The sequence below is a fragment of the Dicentrarchus labrax genome, unplaced genomic scaffold (genome assembly GCF_905237075.1).
Source record: "Dicentrarchus labrax unplaced genomic scaffold, dlabrax2021, whole genome shotgun sequence".
Taxonomy (NCBI): Eukaryota; Metazoa; Chordata; class Actinopteri; family Moronidae; genus Dicentrarchus; species Dicentrarchus labrax.
In genome coordinates, this window is record NW_026136703.1 from 2,808,835 (window position 1) to 2,824,174 (window position 15,340).

Below are 15,340 nucleotides of genomic sequence, written 5' to 3' on the forward strand. Positions count from 1 at the left end.
TAAATCGATAAAAACATCCTTATTTGTTAAGAGGAAATTAAGTTAAATTACATTAAGTAATGCCTTTTTGTAGTCAAAAATAATGTGAATGTATTTTTTAAATGTATTGGTAATTTTATGATTAAAGAAAGAAGGAAGAAAGAAAATAAAGAAATATCTTTCTTTGGGGAAATGTCTTTTTTTTTTTTTGTCTTAGCAGCTGGAGGGGCGTGTCCTTGTCTGTGTTTGACTGACAGCAGCTGGCAGCCTGAGTGCCGGTGTTGCACCGCAGGGAACGAGAGACAAAGCAGACAAAACTGTAGCGTGGTAGCCTGCGTGTCGTGCAGACAGCGTGTCGTAGTATTGAAGAGTACAGCAGCATCTAACCAGGTGTGGAACTTTTCCCCGGTGAATGCTTGTTTGGTGGCTCCCCACAAGCTAGGGTGCAGGACAAGATGTTTGTTTGTAAGTTAGATCAGAAGGAGACGTTAGCAGAACAGCTAATGTTAGTTGTTCACGTAAAGTCCAATAATGAGAAATTCCTCTTCTTTTTATGTTAAAAACTGCATAGTATGTACTGTCATATTTTTAAGACACAGTAGGCCTTTCAACAACAATCGATATACAACCTCCTTGAATCTGTGGAACATCCCTTCCATTCCAGCATCTCTTTCTTCCTTTCTAATGAACACACCATTTTTGGTGGCCGAATTTAAAATCCATCCCTTGAATGACACACTGGGCAGTAGGCTACAGTACAATTTTCATCTATGTGTAGGCACTGACATTAATCATTGTTACTCTCAAAATGCATTAAAATGCACAGATTTATATCATAGTCATTTTAATTTTCTCAGGGGGCAAACTAGTACTGGGTGATACGACTAAAAGTTTGTATCATGGTATTTTTGAAGTTTCTGCCAGTTTCACAGTACTGACTGAGCCTTTAAATATTCTAAATATTCATATCTGTACACGGAATGAGCGGGGCTTAAACCAGAAGTGGGTTTGAGATATTCGTCAAATGTTCTACTGCACAAGCGACAAACGATTTGTTGCACATTTTTCTTTATCATGGCAGTACTAGTAGTAATACCGCAGTAAATGAGTACAGATAATTAAAATACTTATGGCATTTGGTATATCGCCCAGCACTACTGGAGACCAACTATTGGATGGATAATCGGGTATTTATAGAAGTTGACCTATTAGAGTTCTAATGGTATTCCTTAAAATTAATGCAAAACTAGGATATATAACTGTCTCCCTTTTGGTTTCTAATTTCTTAGGGACACCACAGGACAAATGATTTACAGAGCAGATATGCATGCTGTAGCCCACAGAAAAAAAAGCAATGTAATTTCAGCTGGAGCAACATTTTATGTAAAACAGCAGTGTCATTTAAAAATGGAGGGCTTTAGAAAGTCTGCATCTGCCAATCAGAATGGATAATTCAGCATACGAAATAAGCAGGTGTATTAGGTGTCTGAAGCGTCTTGCTGTATTTTTTGCTTTCACAGTGTTTGCGTGAGGAGCACAGACAGGACATTATAATCCAACAATGAGAAAACCTTCGCAAACAACGAGGCAGAGGGAGCAGCAGGGGGTCGTCCAATCTATCAGGGAAAGGGAAGATGGGTGTGTGTGTGTGTGTGTGTGTGTGTGTGTGTGTGTGTGTGTGTGTGTGTGTGTGTGTGTGTGTGTGTGTGTCCTTGCGTGGGAGACGCGTGTGTATGTGTGTATCAGAACCGAGCTATCAAAGGCAGAGAAAAGATAGACACTGTGGTGGAGTGAAATTATCTGCTGCAAGTTTGATGGAGACATGGCATGAATTAAACATGAGGCCATCTCTCTTTTTTCTTCCTTTTGAAGGTGCTGTCTCGATCATGACCACTTCCATCCCTCTGCCCCTCGCTTCTATGCCACTTAAATATTTGAGAAGGGCCAGGTGGGGTGGAGGGGGGTGAGGGGGTTGGGTGGCTGGGATTGTGCTGGAAAAAACTGGGGAAAGCTTTTAAGGCAGGAAGGAGCGTGTTTGTGTGGGAGTGTGTTTGTGTGTGTGATTGTAATGTGTGTGTGCATGAGTTGGAGTTAACTGAGGGCTGTCCCTGTCCGCACACTGGATGCTGATATTCCGCTGTTACCATTTTAACATGCTTGAAAAAATCTGTGTTAACCCCAGGGGCGTAAAGTGCAGGCAGGCAGTGGGGTTGCACTGGGGTGTGGGGGGCCTCCAACAATGTGTAGGATGGAGACGGGCCCTTGCGAGTGATTCAGATTGCCACTTTGGAAATACACCTGTGCTCAAAGGTGGTCAAAAATGTTACAATTTGCTATGGGCCTTTGAAAAGGCAAACTAAATAGTTAATAATAAAAAATATATATATGATATGTTTATATAAACTATAAACTGTAAAAAAATTATCCAATGATAAAATAAACATTTTCTTTGGTATTTTTGTCATATGCAGAAATGCAATGACGATTGCTAGGTAATAGGGCTGTGTATTGGCAAGAATCGTGCCGATGTACCGAAATTCTACAAATAGCACAACTTTAAATCATGGTGGTCGTTAGATTGCGCTAACCAAATCTGAAGTTGAGCCAATCGGAGTTCATTAAAATATAACACGCGAAATTGCCAAAAATTACCACTAAATCCAAGATGGCCGATTTCCTGTTGGGTTTAGGGTATGGGTCCAAGATGCTTTTTTATTTGTCTGGTCATGACACATGGGCATACTGATTTTCATACATATCGGTAAAATGTGACTCAGGGGCTGAGTTTAGGGGGCGCTGTCAAGTGATTTTGCCTGTTGAATTTTGTGCCGCATTTTATGAGTTTTTCAAGCATGTTGTGACCTTCAAGAATGCTTTTGGCAGAAAAATAACAATTCCCTTGCGTGTCAATAGGGTCCTCACAGCAGCTGCTGCTTTGGCCCTAAAAAGAAAAAGCAGGAACCACAAGCACATGACATAACAAAATACCAACGCCAAGTGGACCTGCACCCCAAACCCATCCACTCGCAGTCCATTAGGAAAATCTTGATTTGAGTGCAGCACTAATATGGAGTCTACACATGTAGCCACTGTAGCAACACACCTCAAAATATATCTACATGTCAGAGCTATGGCATATAGAGCGATATTAGCTGGAAAGCACAAGAACTGTGATCAGTCTACTGCTTATTTTCTCCTACAAGGTTCTGATGGCAGTGGAGATAATTAAGAGTGAGGACAGCATGAAGCAAATTCAAGAAAAACACAGTAATCGGTTGCTTTTCAGTAACAAAGGCACCTCTGCAGAAAAGCTCCTCCTCACTGAGATTCCTGGCCTCTGAAAGAATGTAAACATGTTGATTGCACAGCTGTATTCAGTAATCAGACATGGAGAACTCTCCCATTGTCACTCTATAACACAATGAGGATGTGGAAGTATATAAATACAGTGGGGTGCACCTCTGTATGTGTTTGGTGTTGCAGTGGTGATATACACAGTGAAATAAGGCGCTGAATTAAAAATCAAAACCTACCAATTGCGAGACTGCTGTTAAATCATTGCTTCAGTAGAAATCCAACTTAAGTTTAAACAAGTTGGTAGTGGCAGACTCAGGTTGTTTGACATGGAGGGGCAAAAAAACTGAAAAGGGCACCAGAAAGTTGGCAGACAATTGGTGCCAACTACTGTTTATCTTGGTGAACTAACTCCGTATAATCATGGAACAGTAGTGGATGAAAAAAAGCATTCATTCATATTTTCTTTTCCAGATTACTTGAAAATTCCCCAACATGGAACCAATACTGATTTTCCTTCATATCCTTCATACTTCGTTGGCCAGTATGGATGTAAAATGTAATTGCATTAATGATGGCCTTCGGTATTACATTTAACCTGTTGAAACCTGCAGAAACCTTGTGATTGGTAGCCAGGTTTGAAATCTGTCCCAACTGGGAACAAAACCCAGCTGACTATGTGTTGCTGCCAGACTTGGTAGCTACGATTGTAACATCATTCCAATCATAAAACGGCATGCAGGACTACAATATGTGCCATCCCATCAAAATGCTACATTAGAATCATTACAGAATGGGGTTTACAATGGAAAGCCAATATATGATAATGATCATTAATATGTTTAATGTGTAATCCATCAAACGTCTCCATATCAGAGCTGCAAGGCAGTGGACGATCGGATCAGATTTTTAATAACATAGTCTGACCCTTGCCATGTCATCTCTCTTCTGGTTAGAGTGGCTGGGTTTCCAATAGCAACAGGACAAACTGAGCTGACAGGTCTCTGTCTGGAAGATTTTATCTGCTGGATGTGTGTAATTACATCTGAGCTGCCCCAGCAAGTCAACCCTGAGATTTTATGAAGGACCGTGTCGGCTTAGAGTCAGATTTCTTCAGGAGTCCTGGACACAAGTCTTGTGTTTGACTTTGTTTTTTGTAGTTGGTTCGGTTTAAACTGTCACTCTAGAGATTGCATCACAGTGACATTTAGTGTTCCACTTTTTAATTTTAAATTGAAGTCAATTCTATTCACATGGAGTTTTATTGCTCTCATATTGCTATGATGTTGTGTTTTGTGCTAACACAGGTTGAATGAGTTAATGAGAACAAGACTTCCTCTGGGGAACATCCATAGTAAATTTAAGGACTGTTCAGCCATGAGTTTCCAAGACACAGAACCTAGTTATGGACAAAAGATGTTGGTAAAGGAGAACCTTTGAAAGTGGCAGTAGAGTAATGGTCACCACAATGAAGAGGAATCATCTGAGGAATTAATATTTATTGTAACGTCCGTGTCAACTGTCAGAACTAGCATTGGGCCATCAGTTTAAAAGCTGCTAAAATCAATATGTTTCAATTAAAACAGATCACTATATGTACTTTATGCTCGTAGTGATGCGCACACAGAGAATTATCACAGAGTCTGCAGAGAGAGCTCATCTATGACTTTACTTTTTTGGTTCTGCCTCAACGCACTCATAGCGTCATTTCCAGCAGCATGCAGCTGTTTATATAAAAAATGAAGTGCTTTAAAAAACCCACTGTACAATACCTTCTCAGCACCATACAGGAGTAAACACAGTAACAGAGTAGTTTATGTATGGTAATGTTAATCTCTGGCAAGATTGTGCAGTGGCATTTGTTAATAGTTCTTCAGGATCACCAAAAAATGAAATGGCAAAGTGTGTTTCCTTGGCCTCAGTCATTTATCTCTGATAGTTTTAGGATAGTGTTATCATGTATTTGCAACTTTCCACTGACTCTAAAGAGCAGGTGTGGAGACTCAAGTCAGACTCTAGTCACAAATTTAATTTACACTTTAGACGTGACTTGGACTTCGACACCAATGACTTGTGACTTCACTTGGACTTGATACTGAAGATTTGATACCTAAACCCAAAGATTAAAAAGTGTGTTATTTAAAAACTATTCTAGGAATCAATTCATTTTCTGAATCAGCTAACGTTAACACTATTCATTCAAAGCAAGTCGATGCTTAATTCGCTTAATAGATCCATTTTGTTTGAACCAATCTGACAGCGTTCAGTCATGTTGCAAGAGAGAACCACAAAGAACTAACGTTACGTTACATTACTGAGTGCCAGTTGGAAATAATACCGAAGGTAATATAATTTGCATACAGAAACTACACAGTGGGCACATTATGCCTTCTTTACTTGAGTACTTGAGACTTGTGACTTGCAAAACAATGACTTGGTCCCACTTCTGGGTTCAAAGGTGTCAAAATAAGGTTTTCCCGATACAGCTGTTTATAAGTTTCACCATCATGACCATTCTGTGTAACATGCATGAAAGACATTGCAGTTCTGTTGGACCTAGCAAACTTCTTGACCTTTCAAAACAGCAGAACTGATTCAGTATGAAGTTGAGAAGATGCAGTGGTTGCCATGATTTTTTTAATCTTATAACATGAAGCTGATTAAATTAGACCCAAATCCCTGTTACTAAGTCATTATACTGACATTAATACCAGATCAGTACCATGAAACACTCATTAATCAACCAACTGTCACTGACATCTAACTGAACTTGCAGCCACAGTGACTGATTTGCTTTTGATATGAACCTTTCTCAAAACATACCGACATTTCATGTTTACTAGGAATTTGATTGTCTTTCCAAATAAGCACGATCCTCCTGATATATTTACTTTCTCAGACACACACATTTCTTCATATTTTTAGCTGTCAGACTCTCAGAGGCTCCCAGATATAACAAACTGTCAGTTTGTCAAGTTCCTTGTTCACAGCCAAAGCCAAAAACCTAAAGCTTTTGTCAAAAACAAGCAATATGTGTTTGAAACCTCACATTTATTTAGACTGCTTGAAGTGTGCAGTCGAGGCTTTCGAGGACACTGAAGCCATTTTTTGTTTCACACTTTGTGTGTGTTATCTTGGGTCCTGAGAAGATGGTTCACTGTGAGGTGAGGTGTGAGACTTACCATATCTGTGTCAGACACTGGACCAAAGCTGGTCACGTAGATGTCAGTCTTCACTTCCGTTACTCGGTCTGAGAAGACAGAGAATAAAATTAATTGTAGAAAATCCTAGTACATAATAAAAGCACAACGTAGACACTCGAGTTAGGAAAATTGACTCTCCTATTCATGATTATACTTCCAAGAGGTCGGCCCACTTGAAAGACATCAAAAAAGGAATGGTCACAATGTAAGAGGCTGACATATCCTGACTTTTAGTGCCTAATGTAGGTCAAGCTCCAAGAACATGGGATCCTACATTTCACATAATACAAGTTAATTGGATATTTCATTAAACCCTCTAAGACTGGTAAACACCCACCGCTTTGAAACTCCATACCTTCAGTTTGTAACGCAGATGTTGTGTTATTAATTTTTAGTCTCCAAGCCCAAGCTGAGATAACCCCCATGACAATATCAGGGATATTTTCTCATTTTTGTTGGCCATTTGGGCAGAGTGTAAACAAGTTATAAACCAAACAATGACACAAAACCATATTTCATGTGGTAAACATGTTAGCAAACAGCCTACTTACATATCAGACAGACACAGAGCAACATTAGCATTGTTGTGTGAGGTGTGTTTGTCCCCGGGGAATGTTTATTCTCTTTTAGCTCTGTTTTTGGTCTCCACAAAATCCAATAAAACAGCTGGCTGCTATATGCGCTACTATATTTACCAGATAGGTCAGACTATTTCTGTGTGTTTGGTATGGGGCAGGTAGTGTTTAGGAGGGTCCACTCGGTTCTGAGGAACTGAGCCCTGGCTAGTGATATCTAAAACGAAAATTATGACTAAATATCGTCGTCAACAGACCTTTATCACGTGACGGAAACGAGACGAGACGCAACGTAAATGGTGGTCATGTGACGAAAACTATATCAAATATATAATGCAATATTGTTGACGAATAAAAACGGGACTAAATGTGGTTTGCAAAATAAAAACTCTGCTAAAATATTTTTTATCCATTTTCGTTGACCAAAACGGGACGAGACGAAATGTTATAACGTTATTTCGTCTCGCTATTATTATAATTTTGCAATATTTCTGTTTGTTCTGCTACGTCACTTCCTCAATCCCCACTCGCGGCATTATTTAGAAGATGCAGCTGCGGTGGGTTAACGTTAGTCACAGACACACACATTTTATTGGCACTTTTTTATTATGTTATTGTAGCTCGAGCAATCAAGCACCTTGTTTCTCTTTAAGTTAAACTTGAATGTAATGTAAATTTTTTCTGGCATTGTCATTTGAAGCTATTTTATTTATTTATTTTATTTAAATGTATGTGTGTGTACTTCTTAGTACATGTTTGGTAGGTAAAATAAATATGTTGTAAATTCAAGTCAGAGCGTCTTCCGTGTCTGGAATTGAATGTATTCTTGAGTCTATAAGGTAACAATAATATAATAATAAGATAACCTTGTTTGACTTGAGGAATGGGTGACTTAAAGAAAATTTTGGTTTTGTCTATACTATACTAGGTACTTGTACTATATTAACTGGGCTAAATAGAATTGCATTACTAAAAAGAAACTATAATACAATTTTCATTGACTAAAACTAGACGAAGATAGTCATGGATAATTCTGACTAAAATAAGCAGGGCTCCAGACTAAATGTTTGCATTGGTTGCACTGGTGCGCCTAATTTTTTTTTTTTTAGGTGCACCAGCACAAAATTTAGGTGCACCCAAATTTTTCATTTTAATTTATACTTTAACGCCATAAGGTCACCTTTTTATTGCTCTCCATAACTTTCATAGAATGTGAATGATTTTTAAACAAGAATAAGGTGTAGAGAAATGCTTGTCTTTATTTGAAGCACAATTATATATAAAAAGAAAAATAAAGTGTTTTAATTGCTTCACTGAGCTGAAATTGAACATTTCAAACTAAAACGCTAAGCAAAATAAAACATTTCCAAATAAAAGAGGACCTGATTACTACTACCTGCCGCTGAAATGCAGCTGGGAGAGTAGCCACTTTCTCTACACGCTTGTCACGGCATATCGTGTGTTTTTTAGACATGTTATGTTTTTTTAAAGTTTCGATACAAAATGTAGTTGACCCGCTCACGAATGCACTATTTCCGTCCATATTCTGACCGCACTCCTGACAGTACACGCAGTGCATTGTGTTACGTCCTTTGTTGTACCTCAGCCAGGGAAATTGTTTCAGCCAGTCCTGTCTGAAGGAATATATTTTGGCCTTTTTAATTTGGGTCTCGGAGCCGGGCTCTATCCAGACTCGGTTGTCTCCTCCTCTGGTTCTGAGTCTGATGCTGTCGCCGAAGGACCGGGGCTTGGTATCTCACCAGGGACCGAGGGCTCCATATCTTGACGGGATGGACTCTCAGTAGTGGGGATGGATGGGATTATAGTAGAAGGGCTGGTTGTAGGCTTGGTTTTCTTAATGAAAAAACTTTCAACATTTCTGCCTCTCTTAATTTTCGTTTTCGTTTTGTCGCGTTTATTTTATTTTTCCGTTTCAGTTAGTAAGCTAGTCTCGCACTCAGGTCGCGCTCAATTTTTAAACACACACAACTTACAGGAACAGGACCACAGCCAATCAGAGGCAACGACCCGCCCGAGTTCTGTCTCTTATTGGTTTAGAACACGATATGATCCTACCATGAGTGTGAATTCGGTCACAGGAGAACACAGAGAGATGATGCGCTTGCGAAATAAATTTATGTTTTCACCCGGGCAGCGTCACACAAACTGGTCACACTCTGGAGCCCTGATAAGACTAAAATGCTCTGACTTTTAGTCGACTGAAACTTGACTAGACTAAAAAGAGTATAAACGTGACTAAAACTAATAAAAACTAAAATGACAGTTTGACACAAAGACTAGACTAAAACTAAAATTAAAACAGGCTGCCAAAAACAACACTAGTGATAGCCATCGGCCCACCTGTTAATCGGGCCAACTATCTGGCATTTTGACATAATCAGCATTAGCCAATATCTGTGCTCACAAGGTCGATGACAAAAAATGTCTTCAGGCACATCCTCAGGCAGCCTCATCAGTGTGGCTGCTGTGGAACGATGTTAGCGCTCCCCTTTTTGAGTTTTGAGAAGGTGGTGAAAAAGTTAGTTTCGAGCCCTGTTCTATAACTCTCATGCATCCTGCTGTAAACATATGCCTGAATTTCCTGTAGAAAAGAATCACTTGGTTTTAAAATGCATTTCAGTGATCTGAGACACAACTCTGTTCCCAGCTGTGTCTACCATGCATCTCCAGGATGATGTTAACTGTGTGATCCCTCTGCTTCATCATGTCTCTGACTTCCTACTTACTGGAGTTGAGGTATAAATGAAGAGTGAGCAGCCACATTTCATCTTGCGCGGAGAGACTGTAGAGCCGGCAAACATAAATTACATATACAGCAGGAACGTTGCAGTAATCTGTCAGTCTCGCACTGCCTGGGGTGCTGAAGGTGGAACAGACATCATTTACTCTACTCTCCGCAAGGATAAAAATTGTTTCTTTTCACTTGTATGACTCCTAAATGTCATCGGAGCTGTAGCTTGAACACAAACTATAATTCCTCCATGGGAAGATCACCACATCTATCAAACACACACCTACACTATAAGAAAAAACTTAATCTTAAGATTGTTGATACCTACACACCCACACATGACCTTCCGCCAACACACACAGATTCATTTGTTCTTGACAGTCAGAAAGAAGCACATGTTGGATGACTGAGTATGGACAGCATGCTGAAACTGAGCACAGGGACTGTTGGTGTCAAGCTGCTCAGATTTGTTCTAGAGATGACCAGAGCCACACCACCAAAACATGCTTATTGTTGTAATAAATGGTTGACATGTCCTGACACTGCACTGAAAACTGTAAACTGTGCAGAGTGCTGGAGGGGACATAAGAGTACATTTAAAGCTGAGTTTGCTGTAGTTTGTAGTTATATGAATTTGTACCAAAGGTCTGTGCCGGGGTTCTTAGTGCATTCATGAGTTCAGCCTTGTCAGTGTGGCTGCTGTTAAACTATGTTTAACTCACAAGGGGTGAGTTAAACGAGTTGGTTTCGAGCCCTGTACTATAACTCTCATACATCCTACTGTAAATCTGAATGTCCTGTAGAATATAATAGAATAATACATTATGTTCTTTGTTTTGATATCGAAATGATATATTGTCCATCGGCATCAGCCATTGAAAAACCCTTATTGTTGACCAGTATTATAAGCCACATTTGTACGATACACTTTTAAGAACTTGGTCATTTTAAACACTACATTTTTGTGCCGATGAAGGATTTTAGTTATTGGACGTCTGGATCTTAAGTTACTTTAGCAGCAGCTCGGCTCGCAGCCCCTCCGGGAGGTCCTTTGTCTGCAGAACAACATAAGAGAAACATTGATTTTATTTTAAGCATGTGTATGGATGCTGTTTTATGGGTAACTCAATGCGACCCCTATAGACTACAATATGCCCTGGTATTCCAGTGGCCTAACAGCTTTATATAGAAGCTGGACCACTTCAGTTACTGGGTCAAAGTGGAGGGGTTCAAGTATTTGGGGTGTCATTCATGAGTGATGGTGTCAAGGACTGTGATACATTGTCTGGGGGGTTAGGAGCATCAGCTACAGTAATACAGAGTGTGTACTAGAGAGCTTCAAAACTAATCTCACAATTTACTGGGAAATCTTGACTCTAACCCTCAAATACACAGTCACTATATGACATGGTGGACACTTTAACTTAATGTTAGTTTTTTCCACCACTCCACTAGTTTTGAGAAGTCCTGCTCCAGTTCTAAACACGTAATATGTAAATATTGTGTTAAAAAAATATTACAAATAATTTACAATTATATTAATAATTGCATTATTAGATGGGCTGTAACAAATAGTTCAAAACTTAATTCATAACATTGGCAGGTGAATTCTAAATCAACATTCACGTCATGCACGTTACATTGCTATCTCCATTTCTCTGCTCTCTGTCTGACTGACCGAGGCTGAGCTACACACGGCTGATAGGATGGTGTGGCTTCAGCTGTAGCCATTCACATAAAATCCGGGCAATGTGGCTCTTTCCCATTCGAACCGATTGCTGTGTTCAAGAATTGTATTTATAGGTTGACAACGTCATAAAATATGACATCAGACATGCCAAGCTTTGTTGGAAAACCTCAATAGAAGCTTTTAAAAAATATAATTCCCTATTAGATGCACACTACCACAGTTTACAAGACTATTCCAGCAAGAACATGGATCTACTGACTGCTGGTAAGGAATGAAGTGTGCATCTTCAATCTGTATGATGATGCATAGCAATAAATTGGCTCATGGTCATCACAACCCAACAGATACATAGACTGAGCCAATATTATTTTACCTTATCACAGATTTATTAAGTTCAGCATACTGTCGACTGATAAGTAACTAGAAATGTCAGCACAGAAATACCAAACATGTCATATTTACTACTGGTCACAATTCTTCCAAAGCCTGATTTAGGGATTGTTTTCAAAAACTCACCTAATATATCGTTTTCATAACTTACAGAATCTTGCATTTGAGGCTGAGTAAATACATCGTCCTGAAATAAACTTTTATGTCACTGGAATCCTGCTAATTTGGTCCCATATCATAAACACATTAATTCATGCATGAAATCATCACGAGTCATACATATTAGTGTTAATAGTTAAGTATCTGATTCATTATAAAGTGTTACCATAACTGCATAAATTACACAAAAAGTTACATTTTATCATTAAAAATGCACGTAGAGACATCTTAAATTGTGTTTTGACTAATCATAAATGAATTGTAATGCGCATCCTATGAAGCTGCATTACAGAGCTGACACAATTACTGAAACTATTTCCCTATTGATAATCCTAGACCATTTCAACACACACAAAATGCATTAACATCAGCTACACAAAACATAGTAACCTCATGACTCTTTGCACTCTGATGTCTTCTTTAGGTTCAGCTTTGTCTCTCAGCACCAATTCAACCACAGTGGTTACACTTTATTGCTTTGTTCAGGGTGTATTAATAGAAGTCTTCTCTGATAGTGGTCTTTGTCCAACTGCTGTTATAAAAGCAGTGAAACACTGATGGGATCTCCAGACAAATGTAAAAATAAACCTGCCTGTCAAGCACTGGGAACAGTAAGGCTACAACTGTCTCCCATGCACTATGCATAAAATGCAATTTTCTCTGGTGACCTCTATTGTGCGGCCAACAGCTCCCCTTCATCCATGTTTTTTTTGTTGTTGTTCTTGTTGGTTTTTTGCTCGTTGCCAAGGCACCAAGCTTTGATGTCAAGTCCAACCACAGGAGACTAGCCAAGCCCAACCAGCTTCACTAAAGAAGCATCCCAGTCACCAATATCTGCCATCCATAGTAAATGTGCCGGTGTTATGTTAAATCTAGAGGTGCACTCAGTAAATGTGTGCTGGCTCATTGCACAAAAACAACCAGCAGTGCCTGACAATGAAGAAAATGGTACGATGCTGTTTTTAGACAACCTGTGTTCATGTGAACACTAACAGGAGCTTAAAGACCACATTGTGCAGGAAACACCCTCACACAGATCAATATCCAATTTGAGCTCTAACAACCACTTATAACACAAAGTGGGGAGGATCGTCCTACATACAGCACAGCGTCTGTCAGTAAGGGGGGGTGCAGCAGGCCAAGGGGGGCCTTGTGGGCCAGTGGGTACAAGGAATGGATGGTGAGAATTCCACCCTGACTTACACAGTGTACAAACTGTGTATTGGCAAGAATCTAGCGATACAATACGTATCACGATACATGGGCTACGATTCAATATACTGCGATACTGTAAGAACATCTGCATTTGTATTTATCCATGCACCTGTAACATCCAGCATCATATCCCTCAGTTTATGATTATGACACTGCTATTTAGCAGTTGGAGGATTAAGTGCAAAATTCTCACAGTGTGAGAACTTGTACAATATCCCAGAACAAATATCGCAATATGATCTATTCAGTGTAGTCTTGCACTTGAGAATTTTTTTCCATTGTCTTGGACCATTGGTCTTATAATATTCCAGTTGGTCTCAACTTGAGTCCAGCAATTTACATTTTTTTTCTGAAGTAACTGTGTCTCTTTCCATTGGAATCGGTCTTGACTTGGACTGGGACTTGACTTGGAATTGAACTTCTTTGGACTCAGTATTGACTTGGTCTTGACTAGTCCTGGTCTTGGAATTGACAAAGGTGAACTGTTACAACATGTAACCAGAGTCTTCAAGTCACTTACCATAAAGCATTCAACACCTTAAGAGCTGGTACACCCTAAAGACCGGGCCCTCTCTGAGAGGAAGATTGCACTGGTGTATGACATTATGTCATCGTCATCATGATAGCTGTACGGAACACTACGTCAGTGTAAAAACATCAGCTGTCTGTGAACACCGGACCAGAACCACTCAAAGCATCCACTGGGAAGAGGTCAGAGGTCATCTACCGTCAGTGGATGACTGGAGAAAGATCAAAGATGACACTCACATCTGATACCAGAGACAATCAAAACTACATTGAGTACCACCTCATAACGCCAGCATAGGCTAAGATAAGACTCAGCAACAACATAATTGGAAGTTTGGGGGTCCTCTGCTGGACTTGCTACCCCCGCAACCCGATCCCGGATAAGTGGATGAAGATGAGATGAGATGAGATGAACAACATAATGGCCATCCTCTGATAATGTAAATTGCAGTTCCCCCCATAATGTCAGAACAACCACTTGGGACTATCTCCTTTTCCAAAACAACTAACAGCATGGCATTTAAAATAAGAGTTTCTTTCTTCTGAGGGCAGTGTTTTATTGAAATACTCTATTTTTAAGATATATGTTGAGGGTGCATTAAAATTACGTCATTGAATTCTTTTTTACATTCACCACTACAAAACTACAGCAACATAGTCATGTGTATATTTTGTACTGTATGCATGATGATAACACTATAACAGGGACACTATAACAGGGCTCCACTACCGCTTTTTGGACTTGACCCTTTCTATAGGTTCAAACTGAAGTTGATTTTTTAGTAAGTCATTTTATCTTCTGATTGTCTTTGTTAATGTAGATCATATAGAGGCATCAGTATTAAACTGAGACTGTTTTCATATCCTGTTAAAATCATAATGTACAGTATGAATTTTAGAAATGTCCTGTGAGCCTCATCTTTATATCATATTAAAAGACCTCTCATTGAATGTAATGTAATGTAATTCACAAATGCTTGTTTAGCAGCCCCCCTGGTGGACAAAGGGCCCAAAGCAGCCACTTAATTCACATATGCCTCAGGCCGGATGTTTATCATTTCTGTTTATCATAATTAATGTGACTGCTGTTCCCTGCTGTCCTTCTGCAGCAGCAATGGCTTGACGACCATATATGCACTGGAATAAGGTCATATAACTATTTATTTCACCTAGAAATAAGTTTACATTCGAGGTTTATCTTTGATTTCCAAAGCAAAATGCGTGTCATACAAATTGAGAGAGATTAATACGGTCTCTTAGCTTTTCGTTCAGGACCACTGCACTGTTTAGAAGTCAGTGTTTACTTTTGGTTTTTTGCACAGTCTCCTGGACTTTCTCGTTCTTTATACCACATCATCTGACTTCAAAAGTACATCAAACCATTTAGCTACATGGGTGAGACCAGACATGCTGGAGGGATACCTTCCACGTCATTATTTGAAGCGTAGAGTCACTGAAAAAGCGGCAGTATTTGATGAGTTGTGAGTGAGAACAGGGTGTGAATGCTTGCTTGAAAGATATTTAATGTAAATGTAAAGAATGCCATTCATCTGCA

General features: G+C 39.4%; 1 protein-coding gene and 1 long non-coding RNA gene across 2 annotated transcripts in view; both read right to left on the reverse strand.

The window, feature by feature from the left end:
- Positions 1–15,340, reverse strand: part of LOC127354591 (uncharacterized) — a 235,707-nt gene that overhangs the window by 192,066 nt on the left and 28,301 nt on the right. The window lies entirely within an intron of this gene.
- The window catches only part of gabra2a (gamma-aminobutyric acid type A receptor subunit alpha2a), a 46,190-nt gene that overhangs the window by 25,671 nt on the left and 5,179 nt on the right, over positions 1–15,340 (reverse strand). The window contains exon 4 of the mRNA XM_051384039.1: positions 6,456–6,523. Within this exon, the coding sequence (XP_051239999.1) occupies positions 6,456–6,523 (68 nt within the window). The remainder of the gene's footprint in view (positions 1–6,455; positions 6,524–15,340) is intronic.